At 42.2% G+C, this 24,929-nt stretch overlaps 2 protein-coding genes and 1 pseudogene across 2 annotated transcripts in view; all 3 read right to left on the minus strand.

Annotated features, from left to right (window-relative positions):
- LOC136157626 (zinc finger protein 345-like) overlaps positions 1 to 10,457 on the minus strand; it is a 33,123-nt pseudogene extending 22,666 nt beyond the window's left edge.
- Positions 10,458 to 13,462: 3,005 nt separating this feature from the next.
- Positions 13,463 to 15,848, minus strand: LOC136157627 (zinc finger protein 420-like). The gene is made up of 3 exons (XM_065919449.1): positions 15,080 to 15,848; positions 14,036 to 14,996; positions 13,463 to 13,784 (listed from the first exon to the last, which is right to left on the minus strand). The coding sequence occupies exons 1-3, from the start codon at positions 15,846 to 15,848 to the stop codon at positions 13,526 to 13,528; spliced, it is 1,989 nt and encodes a 662-aa protein (XP_065775521.1). The 3' UTR covers positions 13,463 to 13,525.
- Positions 15,849 to 16,035: 187 nt separating this feature from the next.
- The window catches only part of LOC136157628 (KRAB domain-containing protein 5-like), a 55,405-nt gene continuing 46,511 nt past the window's right edge, over positions 16,036 to 24,929 (minus strand). Inside the window, exons 4-7 of the mRNA XM_065919450.1 lie at positions 22,386 to 22,512; positions 21,802 to 21,894; positions 16,472 to 16,603; positions 16,036 to 16,064 (exon numbers count right to left, since the gene is read on the minus strand). Of these exons, the coding sequence (XP_065775522.1) occupies positions 16,036 to 16,064; positions 16,472 to 16,603; positions 21,802 to 21,894; positions 22,386 to 22,512 (381 nt within the window). The remainder of the gene's footprint in view (positions 16,065 to 16,471; positions 16,604 to 21,801; positions 21,895 to 22,385; positions 22,513 to 24,929) is intronic.

Raw genomic sequence — 24,929 nt, forward strand, 5'->3', positions numbered from 1 at the left:
ATTCTCTGTGGGAAGAGAACATGGTAACCAGCGTGTGGAAGCAGGACAGGGTGAGACCTGCACACGGGGTCCTGACGCCTGCCCTGCCCACCCACCCTGAGAGGCAGGTCCACCACTGCAGACAAGGGCTGGGTGCTGAAATGTGGGTTCTGGAGAGAAGACCCAGGCAGAGGACTGAAGTTGGCTATGAGGAAACATCATGAAGTGATGGGGTGAGGGCGGAGCTCTACAAGTGTGATGCTTGAGTTGGAAGCCTGAATCACCATAGAGCAGAGTGCCATTGGTGAATGATTTCAAAGAAGAAGCCCATTGCATCCCTTGTCCTTTGTGCCACCTTGTCCTTGCAAGGGACTATGAAGAACTCCACCCATGTAGGTCTTTTGAGCCCCCAGGCACGGCCTCCCCCATCGACCTCCTCCACAATCCAGCGCTCTGGGGCAGCTCGGGAGAAGACACCTGTGAGTTGCCCACACGCTCATATGGAGCTGAAAGCACAGCTGAGCCCCAGGGATGAAAAAGAAAAGCTGACACCTCTCCCTGCAGCAACAGAAGCCACGGTCTTACACCCACGACCGGCTGTGTAACCTCAGCCCCTACAGAGCATCTGAATCACCTCCCAGCGCTCTCTCAAACAAGGCAGGGGGAGCTCTAGCTGCTGTAGACTCTGTGGGCTCCCACACAAGGGGGCTGGGCCAGGACAGAGCCTGAGCTGCCCCAGAGCACCAGAGGGTCCAGCTCCACATTGAATGCAATCCCAGGACCTGACTTCACTGAATCTATGCCGCTGACCTTGTGAAAACAGCATCTGCGAGACACCAGGCCCATGTGTCATCATGCCCATGTTTAAGGTGGGGCCAAGAGCAGTGCCAACACTACATCACATGAGAGCCTGCAGAACGCATGAGAGGGGGAACCAGAGCACACCGTGAGTGAACATCCCCAGAGGAGTAATACTCAGCGACTTTTCTCCACGTGCTGGTGCTCCAGTCCCACCTGCCTCGCACCACAGATCAGAATCATAGCTAAGATTCAGGTCTGGGGGCTCTATTCCACCACACAGGGAGCAGGCACCACCAGAGAGAGGGCAGTAACAACCACAGAACAATTGGGAAACAGCCCTGAATATCCACAGCAGGCCCTGGTCACGGTTAACAGCAATCAAAGCCCAGATCAAGAGGATGAGGGCACCAACCTCTGGACGAACCTCACCCACCAAGGTGCAGAGACCAGAAGGAGGACTAACTAGGTTCCTTTGGTCTTCAAAAGAGAGACCACAAACACAAGCTGGACAAAATGAGATGGCAAAGACATAGGTTATAGGGGAAGAAACAAGAAAAAGCCTCCAATCACCACTGAATTCAGAGGTGACAGGCAATCTAATGATTACTTCCTGCTTTTAGTCCTCTTCAGTGCAGACACCAAACACTTTCACAAATCCTAGGTGCCTAATAATTCTCATATCCTCTTCTTGCCACACAAGTTTCTGAGAATGGTCTATTAGATGTTTCAATCTAAAAATCATAAGTGATAGTGACAAAGAACTAATCAGAAACTGAGGACACATAAGACAGTGTCCAAGGAAGCTGAATACAAATAAGATAAATTTAATGAAGTACTAGTTTTAAGAAATTAAGAAGAGAGACTTTAAAACTATGACTGAAACAGGGAACTCTACTCATTGCTCTGTGGAGACCTAAATGGGAAGGAAATCAATAGAACGGTAAAGACTAGAGATCTCTTTAAGAAAATCAGAGGTACCGGGAATATTTCAAGCAAAGATGGGAACAATAAAGGATAGAAATGGGATGGACCTAAAAGCAGCAGAAGATATTAAAAGTTGGCAAGATTACATGGAGGAACAATACAAAAAAGAGATATTAATGACCGAGATAACCACGATGGTGTGATCACTCACCCAGGAACAGACATCCTGGCATCCAAAGTCAAGTAGGACTTAGAAGGCATGAAGACCAACAAAACTAGTGGAAGTGATGGAACTCCAGCTGACTTATTTCAAGTCCTAAAAGATGATAAAGCTAAAGTTCTGCACTAGATAAGCCAGCAAATGTTGAACACTCAGCAGTGGACACAGGGCTGGGAAAGGTCAGTTCACATGCCAATCACAAAGAAAGACAACGCCAAGGAAGTTTCAAACTGCTACACAACTTCCCTCGTTTCAAACAGTAATAAAGGCTCAAACATTTTCCTGGCAAGACTTCAACAGTACGTGACCTGAGAGCTTCCAGATGTTCAAACTGGATTCAGAAACGGCAGAGGAACCAGAGATCAAATTGCCAGTATCTCTTGGATCATATAAAAAGCAAGAGAGTTCTGGAAAAACAACTACATCTGCTTTATTGGCTACCCACAGTCTTTGAATGTAAGGATCACAAGAAACTGGAAAATTCTTCAAGAGATGTGAACACCAGAATACCGTACCTTCCTCCTGAGACATCTGTATGCATGTCAAGAAGCAACAGTGAGAACTGGACATGTGACAATGGACTGATTCCAAATTGGGAAAGGACTACGTCAGGGTTGTATATTGTCACCCTGCTTATTCAACTTATCTGCACAGTACACATGCAACATATCAGGTTGGATGAAGCACTAATTGGAAACAAGATTTCAGGGAGAAATATTCATAATCTCAGATGTACAGATGACACCACCCTTATAGCAGAAAGCAAAGAGGAACTGAGGAGTCTCTTGATGAAACTGAAAGAAGAGGGTGAAAACGCTGAAAAACTCAGCCTTCACAAAATGAAGATCATGGCACCAGTCAGATCGCTTCATGGCAATCGGCAGGAGAAACAGTGAAAGCATTGACTTTATTTTCTGGGCTCCAAAATCACTGCAGATGGTGACTACAGCCATGAAAGTAAAAGACGCTTGCTCCTTGGAAGAAAAGCTATGACCAAAGCAGGCAGCATATTAAAAAGCAGAAACATTACCTTGCTGACAGAGGTTCATCTAGCCAAAGCTATGGTTTTTCCAGTAGTCATGTATGGATGTGAGAGTTGGACCATGAAGAAAGCTGAGTGCCAAAGAATTAATGCTTTTGAACTGTGGTGTTGGAGAAGACTCTTGAGAGTTTCTTGGACTGCAAGAACACATCACTCCATCCTAAAGGAAATAGGTTCTGAATATTCATTAATAGGACTGATGCTGAAACTCTCATGCTCTGGCCAGCTGATGCGAAGAATGGATTCACTGAAAAAGACCCTGATGCTGGGAAAGACTGAAGATAAGAGAAGAGGATGAGAGAGGATGAGATGGTTGGACGGCACCACTGACTCGATGACCAAAAGTTTGAGCAGGCTCTGGGAGTTGATGATGACCAGGGAAGCCTGGTTTGCTGCAGACCATGGATTGCAGAGTCAGACTCGACTGAGCAACTGAACTGAACTGACTGATATGTATAATATATTCTCTTTGCTATATAGGAGTACAAAATTGGAAAACAGTTTTATTCCAATTAGAACTTTTAAAAAAGATTTCTTTATATAACCTAAAAATTGTCATAGTTTGAATCAACTACTAATAATATAGTGGAACATGTGCTAAGAGTTTAGGCCAATTTCTTTTAAAATTCTATGAGGTAATAGAATATAATAAAGTATTTTAATGAGTTAGAATGAGGGCAAATACACTTAAGATATTTAATATGAGATCATATAAGTGAAAGAGAAACTTTGAAGTCAACCTGAGATGTGCATTCTTTCATTTTTATGAGGTTGTGTTTTCTGCAGTGAAAAATTACTTGAATTTGAAATTTATATAGACGGTCCTATGTGTCATTCCCTGTGGATAGGAAATTATAAACCAGAGGACAAAAACCCATCCCCAGTATTCCTAGAAGTTTGATAGTTTGTCTACCACTCCACTCACACACACACATTTCTGTCTAGAGGTAGAAGGAAAGTTGAAAAGGAGTGTCACATATTTACTCAGAAATTGGCAGAGTTTTCCTAGGGCCCCCAAGTAATGGAAGAGCAACGAATGAATGCAATTTGTCACAAGCCAAGAGGAGACTTTTAGTTCACACCGTGGTGGAGAAAACTAATCATGGGAGATAAATTCATGAATGATTTAAGAGACAGAATGGGTCAGGTGATACATTTCTATGACAGTAGCAGACACAAACCCAGGTTTTCAAAAACCATTTCCATTGAAGCAAATCTTCCAAAGTCATGTGATGAAGGATGAATTCCTCGCTACTCCTTGGACCACTCATCTGAGTCTTCATCTCCAGCCATTCATACCTACCTGGGTAAATGGCTGTTGTCTCCATTCTCCTTATATTCGTGGGGTCCTTCAGTTGCTCCAGAAAGGCGACCAGGTCCAGCTTAGAGACAAGGCCTGTTGATCAGAGAAAGGAAAATTTGTGTTGTTAGACATTCATCAGTATCGAATCCAATATGTATTGAGGTGAGACGAGAACGCATTTTGTTCTAGAAAACGATATCTGGAAATACTTTATTCAAAGCCGCTATACAATACTAACAAACACCTATCAATCAGATCCTGAGATTCTGGTCAAGTAGTACTAAGGCAAATGTAAGTGGTATCAATGTGAAATTAAGGGAGTGTGCAACTATTTAATACCACAGAACTTACACAATTACCACTAACCTAGAAAGAAGGAGGAGGAGTACATCAAGGAAGAAAAATGTCACCAGCATAACGAGTCATCATGAAGGCTTTCTTTCTAAACTCAGAGATACTCATTTTCCCCTAGAAAGCAGAGATCTGGAACTACTGTGGGAAGCAGAAAATTTCAGAAGACATTCTAGAAATGAAGGAACCAAAACCTAGTGGGTAGGTGAGTGATTCTGGAAGGCAGTTATCCTCACCCAAGGAGGCCAGGTTCGCGTAATTCTCTATCAACACGTCCCTGTAAAAGTCCCGCCGACCGAGGTCCAGGCATTCCCACTCCTCTTGAGTGAAGTCTATGGCCACATCCCGGAACGTCTGCCGTCCCTCAGATACAAAGTACAGAGGGCATGTAGCCGTGGGAAGACTTCCTTATGTGACCCAAGATGAAAATAGCAAGTTCAGACACCTAGTTGTAAAGTAGTGGCTTGGCTGGTATTACAAAATATATTTTTTACACAGTAATCCTTTCTACCCAATTTCTAATGTGAAGAAAAGAGATGAGTTATGATCCACAAATCATTAGAGAAGCTATTCTCATCTGAAAGAGAAATTATAAAATCATCAGGGCAACATTAGCAGATTTACTTTTCAGTGTTCTAATCCTGTGACATAGGATGCATTGTTTATCAAAGAAGCAGGAAAAAAAAAATTTTTTTTAGTGTATTCTGAGCCAAGAGTTCTGAAGTGGGGCCAAAGTGCCACATTTTTAGCAAGGTTATTTGAGTTAGTAATGTTGAAAGTTCTGCTCGATGAATGACGATTTTGAACCGTAATGAAATAGAATAGTAAGGTAAGAATTCATACTTAAGTTGGAACTGTAACTGTTTTACAGATTTTAACAAGTCTAATAGGATAGTAACCCTTCTCTTGGTCTGGGCTCTGGTTGGAAAAGAAATTCCAGACATGAGACAAAATGAGAGGGAAGTAAAGTTTATTAGAATGGGGGACGCTGTTAGAACAGCAGGCCAGCTCAAATGAGAACAGATGTTGATCAGGGGTCCTCAGTCCACTTTCATAGCCAGGGTACAAGGAGTGGGATAGGGGTCTTGTGGATCATTTGCTGAATGGATGAGACACATATACTAGGTGGGGGGGGGTGGGCAGTAAGAAAAATACATTCTCCCCCCCCACCCAAGAAAAAGAAAAAGAAAAATACATTCTCCTTATGGGGTAGGAGAGGAGACAGTTTATGCTGCACAGAAGGACCTGCAACCCATCAATAGTTACAACATGGGGGAGGGAAAGTTGCTAAGGGTCTTGTTTTTCCATTCCTGCATTCCAAGACCCTCGTTGGTTTTATCTACTCTTTAGTCCGTGGGTCACCACATACCTCCCTCACTTTATTTTTAAGGCCAATTCTTTGGTCCCTGTTAATACCCTGCGCATGTCTAACTATCTACCCTTTTCTCTTCTCACACCTTTGGGATTCCAATTTCAAGGAAAAAGGGGTGATGACCGCTCTGGCTTCATCAGGCTGAGCAGGGATGCCATTGGAATCTGAGTTCCCTTTTCCTAGTCTGTTAGGGTGCATTTATGGAGGGCGATGAGAGCCCATGGAATGATAAGGTGACTTGTTTCAGCATTGTCTAGGTGTTGGTCAGGAAATATTCTTGCATGACCACTTTGAAATGTGTGGTATTTTAAAAGAAACAAACTTTACAAGAAAGTTAAAGGTACATGGCCCAAAGCTTAAAAGAAGTAGAAAAGCTGCTCATGGGTTAGCCAGGAGAGCCAGAACTGGACATCGGTTTGTGACGTTAGTGTTTCTCTAGGTACGAGAAGAAGCAAGAATTTGGGCTCATAAAATCTTTACCTGAAAGTATCTGAGTATCAGAAAGCCCGTTCTTCTGGGTTTTTCCCGGAGCTCAGAGTGCCTTATTTCTGATCTCTACTCTGAACTCCTTTTGGGGGATGTTGAAGGTCGGCAACTAGAAATGGTCATGATGTAATCTTTGTAGAGACAGCTGGCAGAGTCCAGTCAGCAGGGTCCCTTTGTAGCCACATATTTGACCATGCTTTGGGGGCACTTCTTAGCCATTGTGTCCTGCGGCACTTGGAAGGCTCATTCCTAGTTCTAGGGAAGGTTCCATTGATAGACCACTCAATGTGCTGTTTCTAGAGCAGGCCTTGTGAGTAGCAAAATCTCTGGACCATACCTGTCTTACTAGCCTCTTGGTCCAGGAAAACATTCCCTGTTCTTGCATCTTCCCATATCTAGTGTTACATTATTACAACAATTGATCTCATCTGGAACTGCATATCAACATTTTATCACAGGCTCAGTCATATATTGAGTAACATAGGAAACAATCTGAAACAAGCAATATAGAAAATAATATAGCTATAGCTGGCAGTTATTAGGAAGGTCATAAATAAGAATGATGAGTCAAGAACTTTCATTAGGTAGAGCCCAGTATACCCCAGGTCATCTGACTTCATTTCTTAAATGACTAAAGCCTGGTGTTAATCTTCTGGTTGTACATCATGGAGCATCTCATCTTTATCTGAAGACTGCTTCCTGAGATTAGCTTTAGAAACAAACTTAGTGTCCTTTACAATAACTTAATTGAATCTTTTAGAAATATAACATAACAAGGAACTATCTCAGAAACGAGTCTTGGTAAACATTAGACCTTAATAAAGAAAACTAGAAACTTACTTTAACAATGAAAAATTTACTATTCAGTGAAACATTTTTTTTTTTTTTTTTTTTCATTTTGAGGGCATTAACCCTGTAGCCAGGGAAGGCTTTAACCCATCAAATAAAAATGAGGTTTGTCAGGGAGCTGGGAAAAGCCAGGCAGACATCTTGGATTTCCCGTAGCGCTGATTCTTTGATTTACAGCTATTGTTCACCCATTTTTAATTCCGCAATTCAGGAGCAGACTATGGCCATGTTTTAAGGACATCAGGATAGCAAGGTCTACCTATCAGGGGTTATTTTTGTAGAAGACGAATGAGCTTTGTCTGCATGTACCATAATCTTCACATCACACCTGGGCCTGGATGATCAATACACCTACCCCAAACACCCAGCATCTATAATCCACACAATGAGTATTCATTCTCAGAAGCAAAGAGAAACCAAGATGGGGGAGTTTCTCCATTAACTATGAGCATTTCCACACATTCCTTATTCCTTTCTTCTACAATCTTCTTTAAAGAGAGAGGAAAGAAGTATGAACTACATAGCCTCATGATGTCAAAGAGACGTCTCCAGAACCAGTGGACATCATTACATCATTACACCAAATGTCATGGTGTAAATGAATCATATGAAAGATGCACTATCACTGCCTGGGCATTCTGGAATTAACAAGGAAATTATAACTTGAGCCTAACATTTTAAAATGTTAATTTTATGCAAATTTCATGACACCTATACTTCCCCTGTTTAGTATCCTAATAATGCATTTAACAAGTAAGTCTTAGCAATGCAAAGGACAGTATCTCCTAGTTTTCTTTTTACTTCTGAACATTTTCTGAAAAACTCTGGACCACTGAGTTGAGTCACTGGGCTTCCCAGCTGACTCAGTGGTAAAGAATCTGCCTGCCAGTGCTGGAGATGTGGCTTCAGTCTCATGGTGGAGAGAATCCCTGGGACGAGAAAATGGCAACCCACTGGAGAATTCTTGCCTGGAAAATCCCATGGACAGAAGAGAATTGGTTCTATGTATAATGACATTTTCAAACTCAGTTTTAGATATCTAAATTGCATCCAGTTGCTAAGTCATCACTGCATTTCCCAACGTCCCTAAAATCCCAACACCAAACCACATCCCAGTGGGAGTGAGGATAGGAGTGACTCCCCATGCTGATCTCTCACAAAAAGAATATTTTGAACAGTTCAAAGTCACTGATTCATATTGAGAATTCATCATCCTCCGTAGAAAGTGAGGATGCAGACAACGGAGAAAAGGCTCTGGGACACAAGGAAGTAGTCTAAAGGGCAGGTCTTCGTTATTATAAGGCGAAATGGGGAAAACTAAGATGATAACAGATGCCTGGGAAGAAAAATTAAGAGCAGAGAACTAAAGTCTTGCATATTCTCACTAGGGCATTTCAGGAGGAAAAGCAGACACAGCTGGAGACCCAGGATAGGACATTTTAACTGAGAAGCTGCCGTTTCCTCTTCTTCCTCCTCCTATTCTGTCTTCTCTGGGGATGTTATGCTGCAAACGCACTTCTGAGCTTTGAGAAAATACCTTGGAAGGCATCAACAGAGCTTTTAACCTGCAACCACCGCTCCTACTGAAAGGTTGGTGCTGAATCATGCAAAGACGCCGGGGTTTTTGGCCTCCAGAGGAGAATTCAACCTGGGGCCAGAGACGAGGCTTGATCGCTCAGAGCTTTTGTGGAATAAAGTTTTATTAAAGTATAAAGGAGATAGAGAAAGCTTCTGACATAGACATCAGAAGGGGGCAGAAAGAGTACCTGCTTGCTAGTGTTAGCCATGGAGTTACATACTCTCCAATGAATCCAAAGAATGTCTGGAGGTTGTAAAGACCTCACCAGATCTACTCCCATAATTTACATTTTAAGATAACAGGATTAGCCAGAAGGTTTAATCCAGAGACTGTCCTCAGACAGGATACATTATTATTATATAATCCTAAGGAATGTAGAGGGAAAAAAGTAAAGTTTGTCCTTTCTTCCTCCTTGAGTATTCCAGACCTCTCTCTCCTTGGGGACCCCTGGGCTTCTTATCAGCCTACCTAGGAAATGACTCTCTTATTCCCACCCCCCCCCCCCACCTTTCTTTTAGAATTGTGTTGCCAAGGGAAAGGGGCACCGTTTTTGTTCCATAACTGCTTCTGCTGTTAAGGGGTGTGGTCCCTAAATTGTTGTTGAGGCAACCTATTCTCCTAACCATCATATTGAGGGTCTCTGATTCAGGGGCCCCAAGTCATAGTTGGAAGAGGCTGTGTCTAGGCTCCCTCCTATGAGGAAGCTTAGACAACCATTTCTAAACTAAAAGCTTTAGACGGATAAAAAATCCCATTATACAGTTACAGGCAAAAGAGTCATTAAATCAAGTTAAAATCAAAATAAAAAGTCAGGTTATATCTATAGTTACATCAGTCCAGCTTAAGATTGTTAGATGTCATCAGTTTAAGATGAGGTATCACATGTGATTGTCATTGATGGTATTTGCAGACTTGGAGAGTCTTTTCCTTGAAGTGGGGATGTCCACCACGGGAGGCCTTCCACTGATGAAGAGGGGAGCACTCCACAGACCCAGCAGTGAGACTGATTGTGGAATTCAGCGTAGGAATGGGCCCAGGACAGGAAGGCAGTCTTGAGGATCAAACGGCAGACTCAGGATTTTTAGAGTCAGCAGAAGTAGACTCACATAGATTATCTGCTCCATCTCTTGGCTTGTCCAGACAGTCCCATTACAGAAGCGGATTGGGAAGATAGAGGGCCAGGGGCTTCAGAACGCACAGAGTAATTTGCCCCAGTATCTAAAAGGAGATCGACAGATTGGCCTCCACAGTTATTAATATCTGAGATTCCTCAGGTGTAATTAGGATGGGAGCTTGTGTGGGGACCCCTGGGCACCTTCAGTCCTGATTGTCTTGAGAGTCCGACCCCTGAGACCTGCGCCTCTGGGGGCAGTCTCTCTTCTAGTGTGGTCCTCTGCAGACCGGACATGGAGCCGGGGGCAGCGTAGATGCCTGAGGGCAATCCCGCTTGAGGTGCCCCTCCTTTCCACAGTAATAGCAACTCCATCCCTTTTCACCTGGGTCCCTCTGGGCATCTTTCTCAGGCTGTTTAGGAACGGTTTTTATTACCATTGCGATGGCTTCCACCTGTTCCTTTGTCTTTTTGTCTTTCTTTCTTTTCCTCATAATCCCTACCATAATAGACTGTCTGAGCCAGTTGGAACAGATTATCTAAAGACTGATTTGGTCCATATGCCCGTTTTAATAGCTTATGGCTGGTGCCTAGACTGAGTGAGAAATCTATCCTTTAGGATCACTTGTCCCTCTTCACTTTGGGGATCAATCTCAGTGAATCTGCTTCTCTCCGTCTATCGAGGAATTTACCAGCAGCTTCCTTCTCCTCCTGTGCTATGTCTGCCAATTTGCCAGAGTTTAAAGCCTTAGTTTAATGGTCTTCCTGGTGGCTCAGATGGTAAGGCGTCTGTCTGCAATGCTGAAGACCCAGGTTCAATCCCTGGGCCGGGAAGATCCCCTGGAGAAGGAAATGGCATCCCACTGCAGGACTCTTGCCTGGAAAATCCCCTGGACAGAGGAGCCTGGTAGGCTACATTCCATGGGGTCGCAAAGAGACGGACACGACTAAGCAATTTTACCTTAAAGGTTTAACACACCCCTGCCTGAGTCCTTCAAGAATATATCTGACAAAATGACTCTGATCCCATCTTCCTTTAGCTGTGTTGTAGTTCCAGTCTGGTTCTGTAATTGGGACCACCTGATTCCCAGTGGGGAGCGCGGCTATCTCCCTCTTTCCTACTGATTCATTACCAAGCAATTAATCTCCATAAGCAACCGCTTTCCCCAAAACTTTTTTGAGTCGGGGGTCAGCATTTGTCCCAAGATATATATCACATCCTTCCAAGTAAGGTCATAAAGGAGAGAAACATCTTTAAAAGCTCTAACATATTTTTCTGGGTCATTTAAGTAGTCTCCCAGATCTTTCTTGATTTCTTGTATTTCTTGATAAGAAAAAGGCTTATTAATTCTCATAGACTGATTATTTCTCCCAGTGGGTTCTTCATGAAGAGGCAGCCTCTTCATGTGTGGCTGTTCCTCGGTCTCTCTGGCTGCTCTGTGTATATGATCCCAGGGATAGATTGGAGAAACCTGCTTTTCTTTACCTCTTTGGCTCCTGTCCTCCATCTAATTTCCAATGGCCAAAGAGACCAAAAAGTTTGACCGAGAAAGGAGAGTTCAGTCCACATGCTTTGCCCGTCTCTGGTCAGTCCCCGAAGGAGACGCTGGGTGCCTCTTGGCATTGGCAGGTTGGTATAAATCCCCGACAGGTTTCTGCCATCAGCCCTATGAGGTCACCACAGAACTGCAGAGCAGTTCACTTGCTTCATGCAGGGCATTTCATTCATTCACGCAAGCACACCAAAGAGTTAGTCAAGTACAGCAGAAAACGTGTTCACTAGGAGAACTAGAGCTCCAAGCATCCTTACCTTGATCTGAAGACTCCCGGATGAGCCCCCAAGATGAAAGGTTTTTGCTGAATCACGCAAAGACGCTGGGGTTCTTGGCCTCTGGAGAATTCAATCTGGGGCCAGAGACAAGGCTTGATTGCTCAGACCTTCTGTGTAGTAAAGTTTTATTAAAATATTAAGGAGACAGAGAAAGCTTCTGACATAGACAGACATAGACGGGGGCAGAAAGTGTATCCGCTTGCGAGTGTTAGCAATGGAGTTACATACTCTCCAGTGAATCCAAAGAATGTCTGGAGGTTGTAAAGACCTCACCAGATCTACTCCTATAATTTACATTTTAAAATGACAGGATTAGCCAGAAGGTTTAATCCAGAGACTGTCCTCAGGCAGAATACATTACTGTTATATAATCCTAAGGAATGTAGAGGGAAGAAGTTTGTCCTTTCTTCTTCCTTGAGAATTCCAGGCCCCTTTTTCCTTGGGGACCCCCAAGCTTCTTCTCAACCTGCCTAGGAAATCACTGTCTCACTACAGACAGAAAGACCTTGAAAAGCTGAGAGAAGAATGACCGCTCCTGTCCTCTGTCTCAGGAGAGATTCAGGAACAATCAGTTCCTACATGGAGACCAGCCTGTGAGCTAATTTCTTGATTGTTTTCTCCCCATAGATAGCTGCTAACACTCTGCTCACACAGACGGTGTGAGCTGACTGACTTCCCCGGTCCAAATCCAGCTAGACCAACCCTGTGGCCTCTCCTTGGACTGAAGCTGGGCCTCAGCTCTCACAAATGGACCAGGAGCCACGTCCTTATCCCGGCCCTCCCCTTAGAATCCCTGGAGCACATCCTACACACCACACTGATGCTCCCACAGGACCAAACTAAAACTGCGTTGGGAGGGCATCAGTGAGGTCATTTCCTGACACTCGTCACATTATCCTGATGGGAAACCAGATGGAAACCTCTAGGCTAAAGATTCTTTCTGAATCATTTCAATGAATACAAATCCCTGGTGCCCAGGTCCCCACTCCAAGAAGTTATGAATCTGCAGGTCTACAGTGGGGCCATGAAAGGAGTCATCAGCAAATCCCATTTTGTTCTGATATTTCTCCAAAACCAATGTTCAGGAGTCTTGAGCTCAAAGCCTCACACTCACCACACCTAAGACCTCTCTGTAGGGGAGGATTTAGGGCAGAATTTTCTGAAAGGTCAAAGCTGGAATCAGCCAGAGAAAACAGGAGTACTTGCAGTTCAGCTTTTATAAGTTACCCTGAGTAAAGTGCCTCGGACTCCCTAGGCTGAGTGTGGATTAATCCATTCAAACCAAGACAAGGATTCTGGTGAGCACTGTATGGATTATTTGAGTGCTGAATTACATTCACTTCAAATAATCTCAAATCATGTCATTATTAACAAACATACATACATTGCTAAGAATTGTAACTTTCTAACCATAAACCTTCATCTCGTGATTCATGCTAATATATCCATTTTCTATGTGTTTTAACTATGGAGTACTCCCTACAGTCATTCTCCTTCAGAGAAACTTCTGAAAACAAAACTAATGAAATGCCTTCTAGTATGCAATCTCTGATATTTACTTTGATTTAACTTTTGATTAACAACCTTTCTACATATTTGTTACATCACTTCTTATATAAACTCTTGTGTTTTCTGATGCATGTTCAGGGCAAACCTCTTCCATCACTTGTTCCATTACTAGGGTTTCTTTCCAGTGTGTGTTCTCAGATGTTTAGTGAGATTACCACCATGACTAAAGGGTTTGCCAAATTCTGTACATTTATAAGATTTCTCTCCAGTATGAACTCGCAAATATGTAGTAAGAATTGAGTTCCGATTAAAGGTTTTGCCACATTCTGTACATTTATACGGTCTCTCCCCAATATGGATTCGCTGATGTTTAGTAAGATTAGAACCCTTAAAGAAGGCCTTGCCACATTCTGTACATTTATAACATCTATCCCCGGTATGAATTTGGTGATGTTGAGTAAGGGCCGAACTCATAGTAAAGGTTTTGTCACATTTTTACATTTATAAGGCTTCGCTCCAGTATGAATTCGCTCATGTTGAGTAAGTTGCAAACACTGAATAAAGGCTTTGTCACATTCTTTACATTTTTAAGGTCTCTCTGCAGTATGAATTTCTTAATGTCAAGTAAGATGTGAGCATTCAATAAAGGTTTTGTTACATTCTTAACATTTATAAGACTTCTCTCCAGTATGAATTCGCTGATGTCGAGTATGATGTGAGTATTGAATAAAGGCTTTGCTACATTCTTGACATTTATAAGGTCTCTCCCCAGAATGAATTCGCTGATGTCGAGTAAGACCTGAGCAATGATGAAAGGCTTTGTTACATTCTTTACATTTATAAGGCTTCTCTCCAGTATGAATTCGCTGATGTTGAGTAAGTTGCCAGCACTGAATAAAGGCTTTGCTACATTCTTGACATTTATAAGGTCTCTCCCCAGAATGAATTCGCTGATGTTGAGTAAGTTGCCAGCACTGAAAAAAGGCTTTGCTACATTCTTTACATTTATAAGGTCTCTCCCCAGAATGACTTCGCTGATGTCGAATAAGACCTGAGCAATGATGAAAGGCTTTGTTACATTCTTTACATTTATGAGGCTTCTCTCCAGTATGAATTCGCTGATGTTGAGTAAGTTGCCAGCACTGAATAAAGGCTTTGCTACATTCTTGACATTTATAAGGTCTCTCCCCAGAATGAATTCGCTGATGTTGAGTAAGTTGCCAGCACTGAAAAAAGGCTTTGCTACATTCTTTACATTTATAAGGTCTCTCCCCAGAATGACTTCGCTGATGTCGAGTAAGAACTGAGCAATGATGAAAGGCTTTGTTACATTCTTTACATTTATAAGACTTCTCTCCAGTATGAATCCCCTGATGTCGGGTAAGATCTGAACAACGAATAAACGCTTTGCTACATTCCTGACATTTATAAGGTCTCTCCCCAGAATGAATTCGCTGATGTCGAGTAAGATCTGAACAGTGAATAAAGGCTTTGCTACATTCTTTACATTTATAAGGTCTCTCCCCAGAATGAATTCGCTCATGTCCAGTGAGAAGTGAGGGACGACTAAAGGCTTTGTTACATTGTTTACATTTATAAGGTCTCTCCCCAGAATGAATTCGCTGATGATGGGTTCGCTGTGAGTAAGAGATAAAGGCTTTGTCACTGTCTTTCATTTATAAGGCTTCTCTCCAGTATGATTTCGCTGGTGTTCAATAAGATGTGAGTTGTAAGTAAAGGCTTTGCCACATTCTGCACATTTATAAGGTCTCTCCCCAGAATGAATTCGCTCATGTCCAGTAAGAAGTGAGGGATGACTAAAGGCTTTGTTACATTCTTTACACTTATAAGGTCTCTCCCCAGAATGAATTCGCTGATGTCGAGTAAGATTTGAGCACTTAGTAAATGTTTTGTTACATTCTTTACATTTATAAGGTCTCTCCCCAGAATGAATTCGCTCATGTCCAGTAAGAAGTGAGGGACGACTAAAGGCTTTGTCACATTCTTTACATTTATAAGGCTTCTCTCCAGTATGATTTCGCTGGTGTTCAATAAGATGGGAGTTGTAAATAAACGCTTTGCCCCATTCCGCACACTTATAAGGTTTCTCTCCAGTGTGAGTTCGCTGATGCCGAGTAAGAACTGAGCGATGCTTAAACGCTTTGCTACATTCTGTACATTGGAAAGGTTTCCTTCCTGTATGAATTTTCTTATGTCCCCTTAGATGGCATGATTTACTAAACAGTTTCCCACATATCTTACACTTGTTTTCTTTCTGTGAATTCTGAACAGTCTGTGGTTGAATAAGTTCTGAAGACTGATTAGAAACCATACCATATTCAGTACAAGTCCTCTTTTCAGTACAAGTACTCTTAACGAGAGAAAAACCTGACATTTGATCAAAGGTATTGCTACATGTGTTACTTTTAGAATCCTTGTTTGAAAATTCAGGTCCCTGATGTTTCTTAAGACTGGAGTCCCCTTCAACCATATATCCAATTTCGTTTCCTGAATACCTTCTCAGTCCACCAAAAATACTCTTGTAATTATTGGAGCTGGAGCTCTTACTAAAGGTCTGACTCATTTCATTGCACATGGAAAGTTGCTGTGTACTGAACATATCACAGTATGTATTGAACAATGATGATTGGATTGCATCTCTTCCAGTATCATCAACATTATACATCTTGGAATGGAGAGAAAATATCTGTTGGGGGAAGAAAAATGAGCCCCTGCTCATGGATCCCTCAAATTGATTAGATTGTGAGTTTTCCCACTCACTGTTAAATTGTAGGTGTTCAGACATGCTTGAATGTATGTTTAGTCGAAGCCTATGTTCAGAATTGTTTGAATGAATATTTGCAATAGAGACTAGATTACCTCCCAGATTTTCCACGTTTCCTTTTAGAGAACATGTATGTTTCAAAAAAGGATGGAAATCTTTTCTTAAACACTTACACATCTTGGCAAATGTTGAAGACTGAAGTGGGTGTTTCTCCCAACTTGACTCGGGTCGCTCAATTCTTTTTCCAGTAATGTTAGCAATCTGTGTAACTGTCTCCATTTCTTTAAGTCCATATAAAGATCCTCTCTGTCTTTCATATACCCATGTACATTCCCAGTCGTTCCTTAAATTTAAGTTTCTGTGGTGAAACATTTGATATATTCCTAGGCGTGCTTTTGGGGACACATCTTCTAATGCTGGATTCTTCAGCATCAAATCCTGGGTGTCTTGTGGAGACAAGGCTGAAAGATACCAAATAACAAGTAATTTCCCCTGCTATTCTCAGTGAATATCTTTAAACATTTAGAGAAAATTGATGACCATAGCTAGTTTAAAACTAAAATAGAGATAAAAATAGAGATGGAAGCATCAAGATGCCAGAGGATTAGGCAGATGTGGAGACCATCTCTCTCTCCACAAACGAATCAGAAATGAAACAATTCTCACAGAGCCCAGCTGAACACTAGCAGGGACCACTTGAAATCTAAAGAAACAAGAAAGATTCCTGCTGAGCCAGGTAGGACAACAGAAAGAAGAAGGAAAAGGAAAGGGAGAGGAAGTGGGATGGGGCCTGCAACCTGGGGGGACATGAAAGTGAGGAGCAGTCTCCACATTCAGGGAAGCCCGTCATTGGGCACTCAGTTTGGACAGGAGGAGAGCCTCATTCTCTGTGGAGAGAACATGGCAACCAGCGTGTGGTAGCAGGACATGGTGAGACCTGCACACGGGGTCCTGACCCTGCCCTGCCCACCCAGCCTGAGAGGCATGTCCACCACTGCAGACAAGGGCTGGAGGCTGAAATGTGGGTTTCGGAGAGCAGACCCAGGCAGAGGATTGAGGTTGGCTGTGAGGAAACATCCTGAATCAATGGGGCTGTGGGAAGAGCTCTGCAAAGGGGATGCTTGTGGTGGAAGCCTGAACCACCAGAGAGCAGAGGGGCATTAGTGAGTGATGCCCAAAGAAGAAGCCCATTGCATCCCTTGTCCCTTCTGCTGAACCTGCTCACCCAGGACTATGAAGAACTCCAACCATGTAGGACTTTTGAGCCCCCAGGCACGGCTTCCCCCATCGACCTCCTCCACAATCAGCAGACTCCTGTGCTCTTGGGCAGCTCAGGAGAAGACACCTGTGAGTTGTCCACACACTCAGATGGACCTGAAAGCACAGCTGAGCCCCAGGGATGAAGAACAAAAGCTGACACCTCTCCCTGCAGCAACAGAAGCCACAGTCTCACACCCACAACTGGCTATGTAAACTCAGCCCCTACAGAACATCTGAATCACCTCCCAGCGCTCTCTCAGACAAGGCAGGGGCAGCTCTAGCTGCTGTAGACTCTGTGGGCTCCCACACAAGGGGGCTGGGCCAGGACAGAGCCTGAGCTGCCCCAGATCACCACAGCAGGCCCAGCTCCACATTGATTGCAATCGCAGGACCTGACTTCACTGAATCTATGCCGCTGACCTTGTGAAAACAACATCTGTGAGTCACCAGGCCTATGTGTCATCATGCCCATGGTTAAGGTGGGGCCAAGAGCAGTGCCTACGCTACATCACATGAGAGCCTGCAGAATGCATGGGAGGGGGAACCAGAGCACATCCTGAGGGAACATCCCCAGAGGAGGAATACTCAGCGACTTTTCTCCAGGTGCGGTGCTCCTCTCCCAGCTGCCTCGCAACACAGATCAGAATCACAGCTAAGATTCAGGTCTGGGGGCTCTGTTCCACCACACAGGGAGCAGGCACCACCAGAGAGAGGGCAGTAACAACCACAGAACAATTGGGAAACAGCCCTGAATATCCACAGCAGGTCCTGGTCACGGTTAACAGCAATCAAAGCCCAGATCAAGAGGATGAGGGCACCAACCTCTGGACCAACCTCACCCACCAAGGTGCAGACACCAGAAGGAAGACTAACTAGGTTCCTGTAGCCTTCAAAAGAGAGACTGCAAACTGAAGCTGGACAAAATGAGATGGCAAAGCCATAGGTTATAGGGGAAGAAACAAGATAAAAGCCTCCAATCACCACTGAATTCAGGGGTGACAGGCAATCTAGTGATTACTTCCTGCTCTTAGTCCTCTTCAGTGCAGACAGCAAACACTTTCACAAATCCTAGGTGCCTAGTAATTCTTAAATCCACTTCTTGCCACACAAGTTTCTAAGAATTGTCTATTAGATGTTTCAATCTAAAAATCATAAATGATAGTGATAAAGAACTAATCAGAAACTGAAGACACATAAGACATTGTCAACAAAGCTGAATACAAATAAGATAAACTTAATAAAGTACTAGTTTTAAGAAATTAAATAAGAGATACTTTAAAACCATGACTGAAAGAGGGAACTCTACTCATTGCTCTGTGGAGACCTAAATGGGAAGGAAATCAATAGAACGGTAAGGACTAGAGATCTCTTTAAGAAAATTAGAGGTACCAGGAATATTTCAAACAAAGATGGGAACAATAAAGGACAGAAACGGGGTGGACCTAAAAGCAGCAGAAGATATTAAAAGAAGTTGGCAAGAATACATGGAAGAACTATACAAAAAAGATCTAATGACCAAGATAACCACGATGGTGTGATCACAAACCTAGGAACAGATATCCTGGCATCCAAAGTCAAGTAGGACTTAGAAGGCATGAAGACCAACAAAACTAGTGGAAGTGATGGAACTCCAGCTGACCTATTTCAAGTCCTAAAAGATGATAATGCTAAAGTTCTGCACTAGATAAGCCAGCAAATGTTGAACACTCAGCAGTGGACACAGGGCTGGGAAAGGTCAGTTCACATGCCAATCACAAAGAAAGACAACGCCAAGGAAGGCTCAAACTGCTACACAACTTCCCTCGTTTCAAACAGTAATAAAGGCTCAAACATTTTCCTGGCAAGGCTTCAACAGTACGTGACCTGAGAGCTTCCAGATGTTCAAACTGGATTCAGAAACGGCAGAGGAACCAGAGATCAAATTGCCAACATCCCTTGGATCATATAAAAAGCAAGAGTGTTCTGGAAAAACAGCTACATCTTTATTGGCTACCCCACAGTCTTTGATTGTGAGGATCACAAGAAACTGTGGAAAATTCTTCAAGAGGTGGGAACACCAGACTACCGTACCTGCATCTTGAGACATCTGTATGCATGTCAAGAAGCAACAGTGAGAACTGGACATGTGACAATGGACTGACTCCAAATTGGGAAAGGAGTACGTCAAGGCTGTACACTGTCACCCTGCTTATTCAGCTTATATACACAGTACGCATGCAACATATAAGGTTGGACGAAGCACTAATTGGAATCAAGATTTCAGGGAGAAATATTCATAATCTCAGATGTACAGATGACACCACCCTTATAAGCAAAGAGGAACTGAGGAGTCTCTTGATGAAACTGAAAGAAGAGGGTGAAAACGCTGAAAAACTCAGCCTTCACAAAATGAAGATCATGGCACCAGTCAGATCGTTTCATGGCAATCGGCAGGAGAAACAGTGAAAGCACTGACTTTATTTTCTGGGTTCCAAAATCACTGCAGATGGTGACTACAGCTATGAAAGTAAAAGACGCTTGCTCCTTGGAAGAAAAGCTATGACCAAAGCAGGCAGCATATTAAAAAGCAGAAGCATTACTTTGCTGACAGAGGTTCATCTAGCCAAAGCTGTGGTTTTTCCAGTAGTCATGTATGGATGTGAGAGTTGGACCATGAAGAAAGCTGAGTGCCAAAGAATTAATGCTTTTGAACTGTGGTGTTGGAGAAGACTCTTGAGAGTCCCTTGAACTGAAGATCCCACCACTTCATCCTAAAGGAAATCAGTCCTGGATATTCTTTAGAACAACATGGTGAAGCTGAAACTCCAATACTTTGGCCACTTGATGCGAAGAAGTGACCCACTGAGAAAGACCCTGATGCTGGGAAAGACTGAAGATGAGAGGACAAGGGGATGACAGAGGATGAGATGGTCAGATGGCAGCACTAACTCGATGACCAACAGTTTGAGCAGGCTCTGGGAGTTGATGATGGACAGGGAAGCCTGGCTTGCTGCACACCATGGATTGCAAAGTCAGTCTCGAATGAGCAACTGAACTGAACTGACTGATATGTATAATTGATACTCTTTTCTGTATAGGAGGACAAAATTGGAAAATAGCTATATTCCAATTAGAACTTTTAAAAAAGATTTCTTTATATAACCTAAAAATTGTCATAGTTTGAATCAACTATTAATAATATAGTGGAACATGTGCTAAGAGTTTATGCAAATTTATTTAAAAATTCTATCAGGTAATAGAATATAAAAAATTATTTTAGGTCACATGGCTGTTACCCTCACATCTCTATTTTGTCTGAAGCATTATCTCTGAAAAGAATCCTTTGCTAAGTGAGCATCTAAAATATCTTTCATGTGACCATTCTCAATCAAATACATTTTTCATAACATTTTATTCCACTTATTTATATTTTCTGTTTCTCCCAACAGAATGGAAATTTCAAGAAAATAGACCTTACTATTTTTTTCACTATGTAAACAGAGTATAGAAATGTAGATGATAATTTTTATATGGAGCCCGGGCCATAGATTATTAGTAAATGATAATATTATTCATTATAAAATATCTGTCAAGTTGGGTATTTGATAGATTTTTTAAATTAAATTGGAATAGTAATTTTGGTGAGCCTTGGTAAACTATCTTCTCAGAATATGAATCCCTAAAATATTCTAAAAGCTCATTTTAATGTATTCACAAATATTATGTAATCTTAAGAACTGTATGAAAATTAAAGTTTTCAACAGAAAAAAAAATTATTTTAGCAAGTTAGAATTAGGGCAAATACACTTAAGATATTAAATATGAGGTCATATAAGTGAAAGAGAAACTTTGAAGTCAACCTGAGATGTGCATTCTTTCATTTTTATGAGGTTTTGTTTTCTGCAGTGAAAAATTACTTGAATTTGAAATTTATATAGAAGGTCCTATGTGTCATTCACTGTGGATAGGAAGTTATAAACCAGAGGACAAAAACCCATCCCCAGTATTCCTGGAAGTTTGGTAGTTTATCTACCACTCCACTCACACACACACATTTCTGTCTAGAGGTAGAAGGAAAGTTGAAAAGGAGTGTCACATATTTACTCAGAAATTGGCAGAGTTTTCCTAGGGTCCCCAAGCAATGGAAGAGCAATGAATGAATGCAATTTGTCACAAGCCAAGAGGAGACTTTTAGTTCACACTGTGGTGGAGAAAACTAATCACTGGAGATAAATTCATGAATGATTTAAGAGACAGAATGGGTCAGGTGATACATTTCTATGACAGTAGCATACACAAACCCAGGTTTTCAAACCATTTCCATTGAAGCAAATCTTCCAAACGATGTGATGAAGGATGAGTTCTTCGCTGCTCCTTGGACCACTCACCTGAGTCATCATCTCCATCCATTCATACCTACCTGGGTAAATGGCTGTTGTCTCCATTCTCCTTATATTCGTGGGGTCCTTCAGTTGCTCCAGAAAGGCGACCAGCTCCAGCTTAGAGACAAGCCCTGTTGATCAGAGAAAGGAAAATTTGTGTTGTTAGACATTCTTCAGTATCAAATCCAAAATGTATTCAGGTGAGACGAGAACGCATTTTGCTCTAGAAAACGATATCCAGAAATACTTTATTCAAAGTCGCTCTACAATTCTAACAAACACCTAACAATCAGATCCTGAGATTCTGGTCAAGTAGTACTAAGGCAAAAGTAAGTGGTGTCAATGTGAAATTAAGAGAGTGTGCAACTATTTAATACCACAAAACTTACACATATACCAGTAACCTAGAATGAAGGAGGAGGAGTACATCAAGGAAGAAAACTGTCACCAGCATAACGAATCATGAAGCCCTTCTTTCTAAACTCACAGATACTGATTTCCCCCTAGAAAGCAGAGATCTGGAACTACTGTGGGAAGCAGAAAATTTCAGAAGACATTCTTGAAATGAAGGAACCAAAACCTAGTGTGTAGGTGAGTGATTCTGGAAGGCAGTTGTCCTCACCCAAGGAGGCCAGGTTCCCGTAGGTCTCTAACATCACGTCCGTGTACAATTCCCGCTGACCGAGGTCCAGGCATTCCCACTCCTCTTGAGTGAATTCTATGGCCACATCCCGGAACGTCAGCCGTCCCTGAAATACAAAGCACAGAGGGCATGTGGCCGTGGGAAGACTTCCTTATGTGACCCAAGGTGAAAACAGCAAGTTCAGAGACCTGGTCATGATTGAGTGGCTTGGCTGGTATTACAAAATATATTTTTTACACAATAATCCTTTCTACCCAATTTCTAATGTGAAGAAAAGAGGTGAGTTATGATCCACAAGTCATTAGAGAAGCTATTCAAATCTGAAAGACAAATTATAAAATCATCAGGGCAACATTAGCATATTTACTTTTCAGTTTTCTACTCCTGTGACAAAGGCTAAATTGTTTATCAAAGAAACAGGAAAAAAAAAAATAAGTGTATTCTGAGCCAAGAGTTCTGAAGTGGGGCCAAAGTGCCATATTTTTAGCAAGGTTATTTGAGTTAGTAATGTTGAAAATTCTGCTCGATGAATGACGGTTTTGAAGCTCAATGAAATAGAATAGTAAGGTAAGAATTCATACTTAAGTTGGAACAGTAACTGTTTTACAGATTTTAGTGGGCCTAATAGGATAGTCTGGAAGCCTTCCCAAGTGGCAGGCACCCTTTGAATTAGCAGGAGTGGGGGAAGTTTGGTCCTTTCCACCCGTGAGAAACAGGAGTAGTCAGAAGGGAATCCTTGAGGATGTTCAGGAGTGGGGGAAGCTTGGTTCCCTCCCCACCTCAGAGATTAGGTTAGTTAGAAATAATGAATATCAGTAATGTTGCTCTTATACCTTTTGGCAAATATTGACAAACAGCCATTAAATGGCAGAGCTTAAACTTTACTTCAGCTTAGGTACTTCAGATTTTAACTAAGAAAACACAGACAGATTCACAGAGACAATGCTAAGAAAAGGTGATAGAAGCTCCTGTAACTGTAAAGAACACTAAAGCCAGGAAAAGTTTTAGTCACTCAGGCCTGTCCAATTTTTTGTGACCCATGAATTCTTAACTTGCCAGGTTCCTCTGTCCAAGAAATTCCCAAGCAGGAATGCTGGGGTGGGTAGTCATTCCCATCCACAGAAATTCTATGAAAAAAACTAACCAGAAGAAGAAGAAATAATTGATCAAGTCATGTTAATATTTTCAAGCATACATTCCAGTTCAGTTCAGTCGCTCAGTCAGGTCCGACTCTTCACGACACCATGGACCACAGCACGCCAGGCCTCCCTGTCCAACACCAACTCCCAGAGCCTACTCAGTTTATCTCACTGAGGACTGACCCACACTCCAACAGGGCTGTATGCTCATTAAGGGTAAGAGAGAATAAGTTTCATGTCATTAAACTCAGGTAATTTAGAATGGATTCAAAATGTACATAATGTTTGAGGATGATATTCTTTATTTAAAATGAACTGTATTTTAAATTTTGATACAGATGAGCATAGATGAGGACTAATTAGATTCTTGTAAAGATTTTGGAAAATACAAAACTGTGATGACACTCTGTGATGTGAGCATGGAGTGTACTGGAAAAGATCAGACCTGGGCTTGGGATGAAAACCCCCACTCCCCAAACCCAGCACCTCTGCTAAACACACCTGAGTGTTCATTTTCCAAAGCAGAAAGAAACAAAGAAGACATGAAATTACTCCATTAGTTGTGACAGTTTAGGTACATCCCTCACTTTTTCTTTCTAAGAAACTTGTTCAAGTCAAATGGAAAAAGCAAATTCATAGAATGGGAATCACACAGAAACACCTAAACCAGTGAAAATGAGTCATGGGGCAAGAAGTACATGGAAGAATGCATTATGACTGCATGGGTATTTTGTCACTATTATGGAAACTATGATCTGAATCCATCATTAGAAAATGTTAGTTGGGGGACTTCGTGATGATCAAGTGATTATCCCTGAGCTCCCAGTGCATGGAGCTCTGGTTCTTTCCCTCATCAGGAAACCAGATCCTACATGCTGTAGCTAAGAGTTTGCATGTCACAGCCAAGGAATCTGAAAACTACAAGGATGACTGAAGATCCTACCTGCCACAACGAAGACCCGGTGCAGCCAAATAAATAAATATTTTTAAAAAGTGTTTTATGCAAATTTCACTTCATGTATGGCTTCCCTGATCTGTAGCCTAATACTACATTTATGTGGTTAGTCACACTTATCAATATAGAGCAGTCTCTGCAACGGTTTTATTTCTTAAACTTTTCTGAAGAACCGTGGACCACTGAGTTCACTCTATTTATAAGGACAATCTGTAACTCCTGCTCTAATGAGCTGAAGCTGCATCCAGATGTAAACTCATCTCGGCATTTCCCCTACTTCACTATGATCCTAACACCAGACCACATCCCAATGGGAGTCTCTGGTCGTAGTGCCTCCCCGTGTTGAACTCGCCCAAAGGGCATATAGTGAAGAACTGAAAGTCACTAATTCATGTTGAGAATTCATTAGGCTCTAGAGAAAGCCGGGAT

The sequence above is a fragment of the Muntiacus reevesi genome, chromosome 2, assembly GCF_963930625.1.
Source record: "Muntiacus reevesi chromosome 2, mMunRee1.1, whole genome shotgun sequence".
Lineage (NCBI taxonomy): Eukaryota > Metazoa > Chordata > Mammalia > Artiodactyla > Cervidae > Muntiacus > Muntiacus reevesi.

Coding starts and splice junctions, on each gene's coding strand:
- LOC136157627 (XM_065919449.1), bottom strand. CDS start 15,848: ATGGTTGAAGGGGACTCCAGTCTTAAGAAACATCAGGGACCTGAATTT. Junction 14,997..15,079: donor AGCCTTTACTTACAACTCAC/ATCTTATTGAAC, acceptor TCTCTTACTCAC/AGCGAACCCATCATCAGCGA. Junction 13,785..14,035: donor CGAATTCATACTGGAGAGAA/GTCTTATAAATG, acceptor TACCGGGGATAG/ATGTTATAAATGTACAGAAT.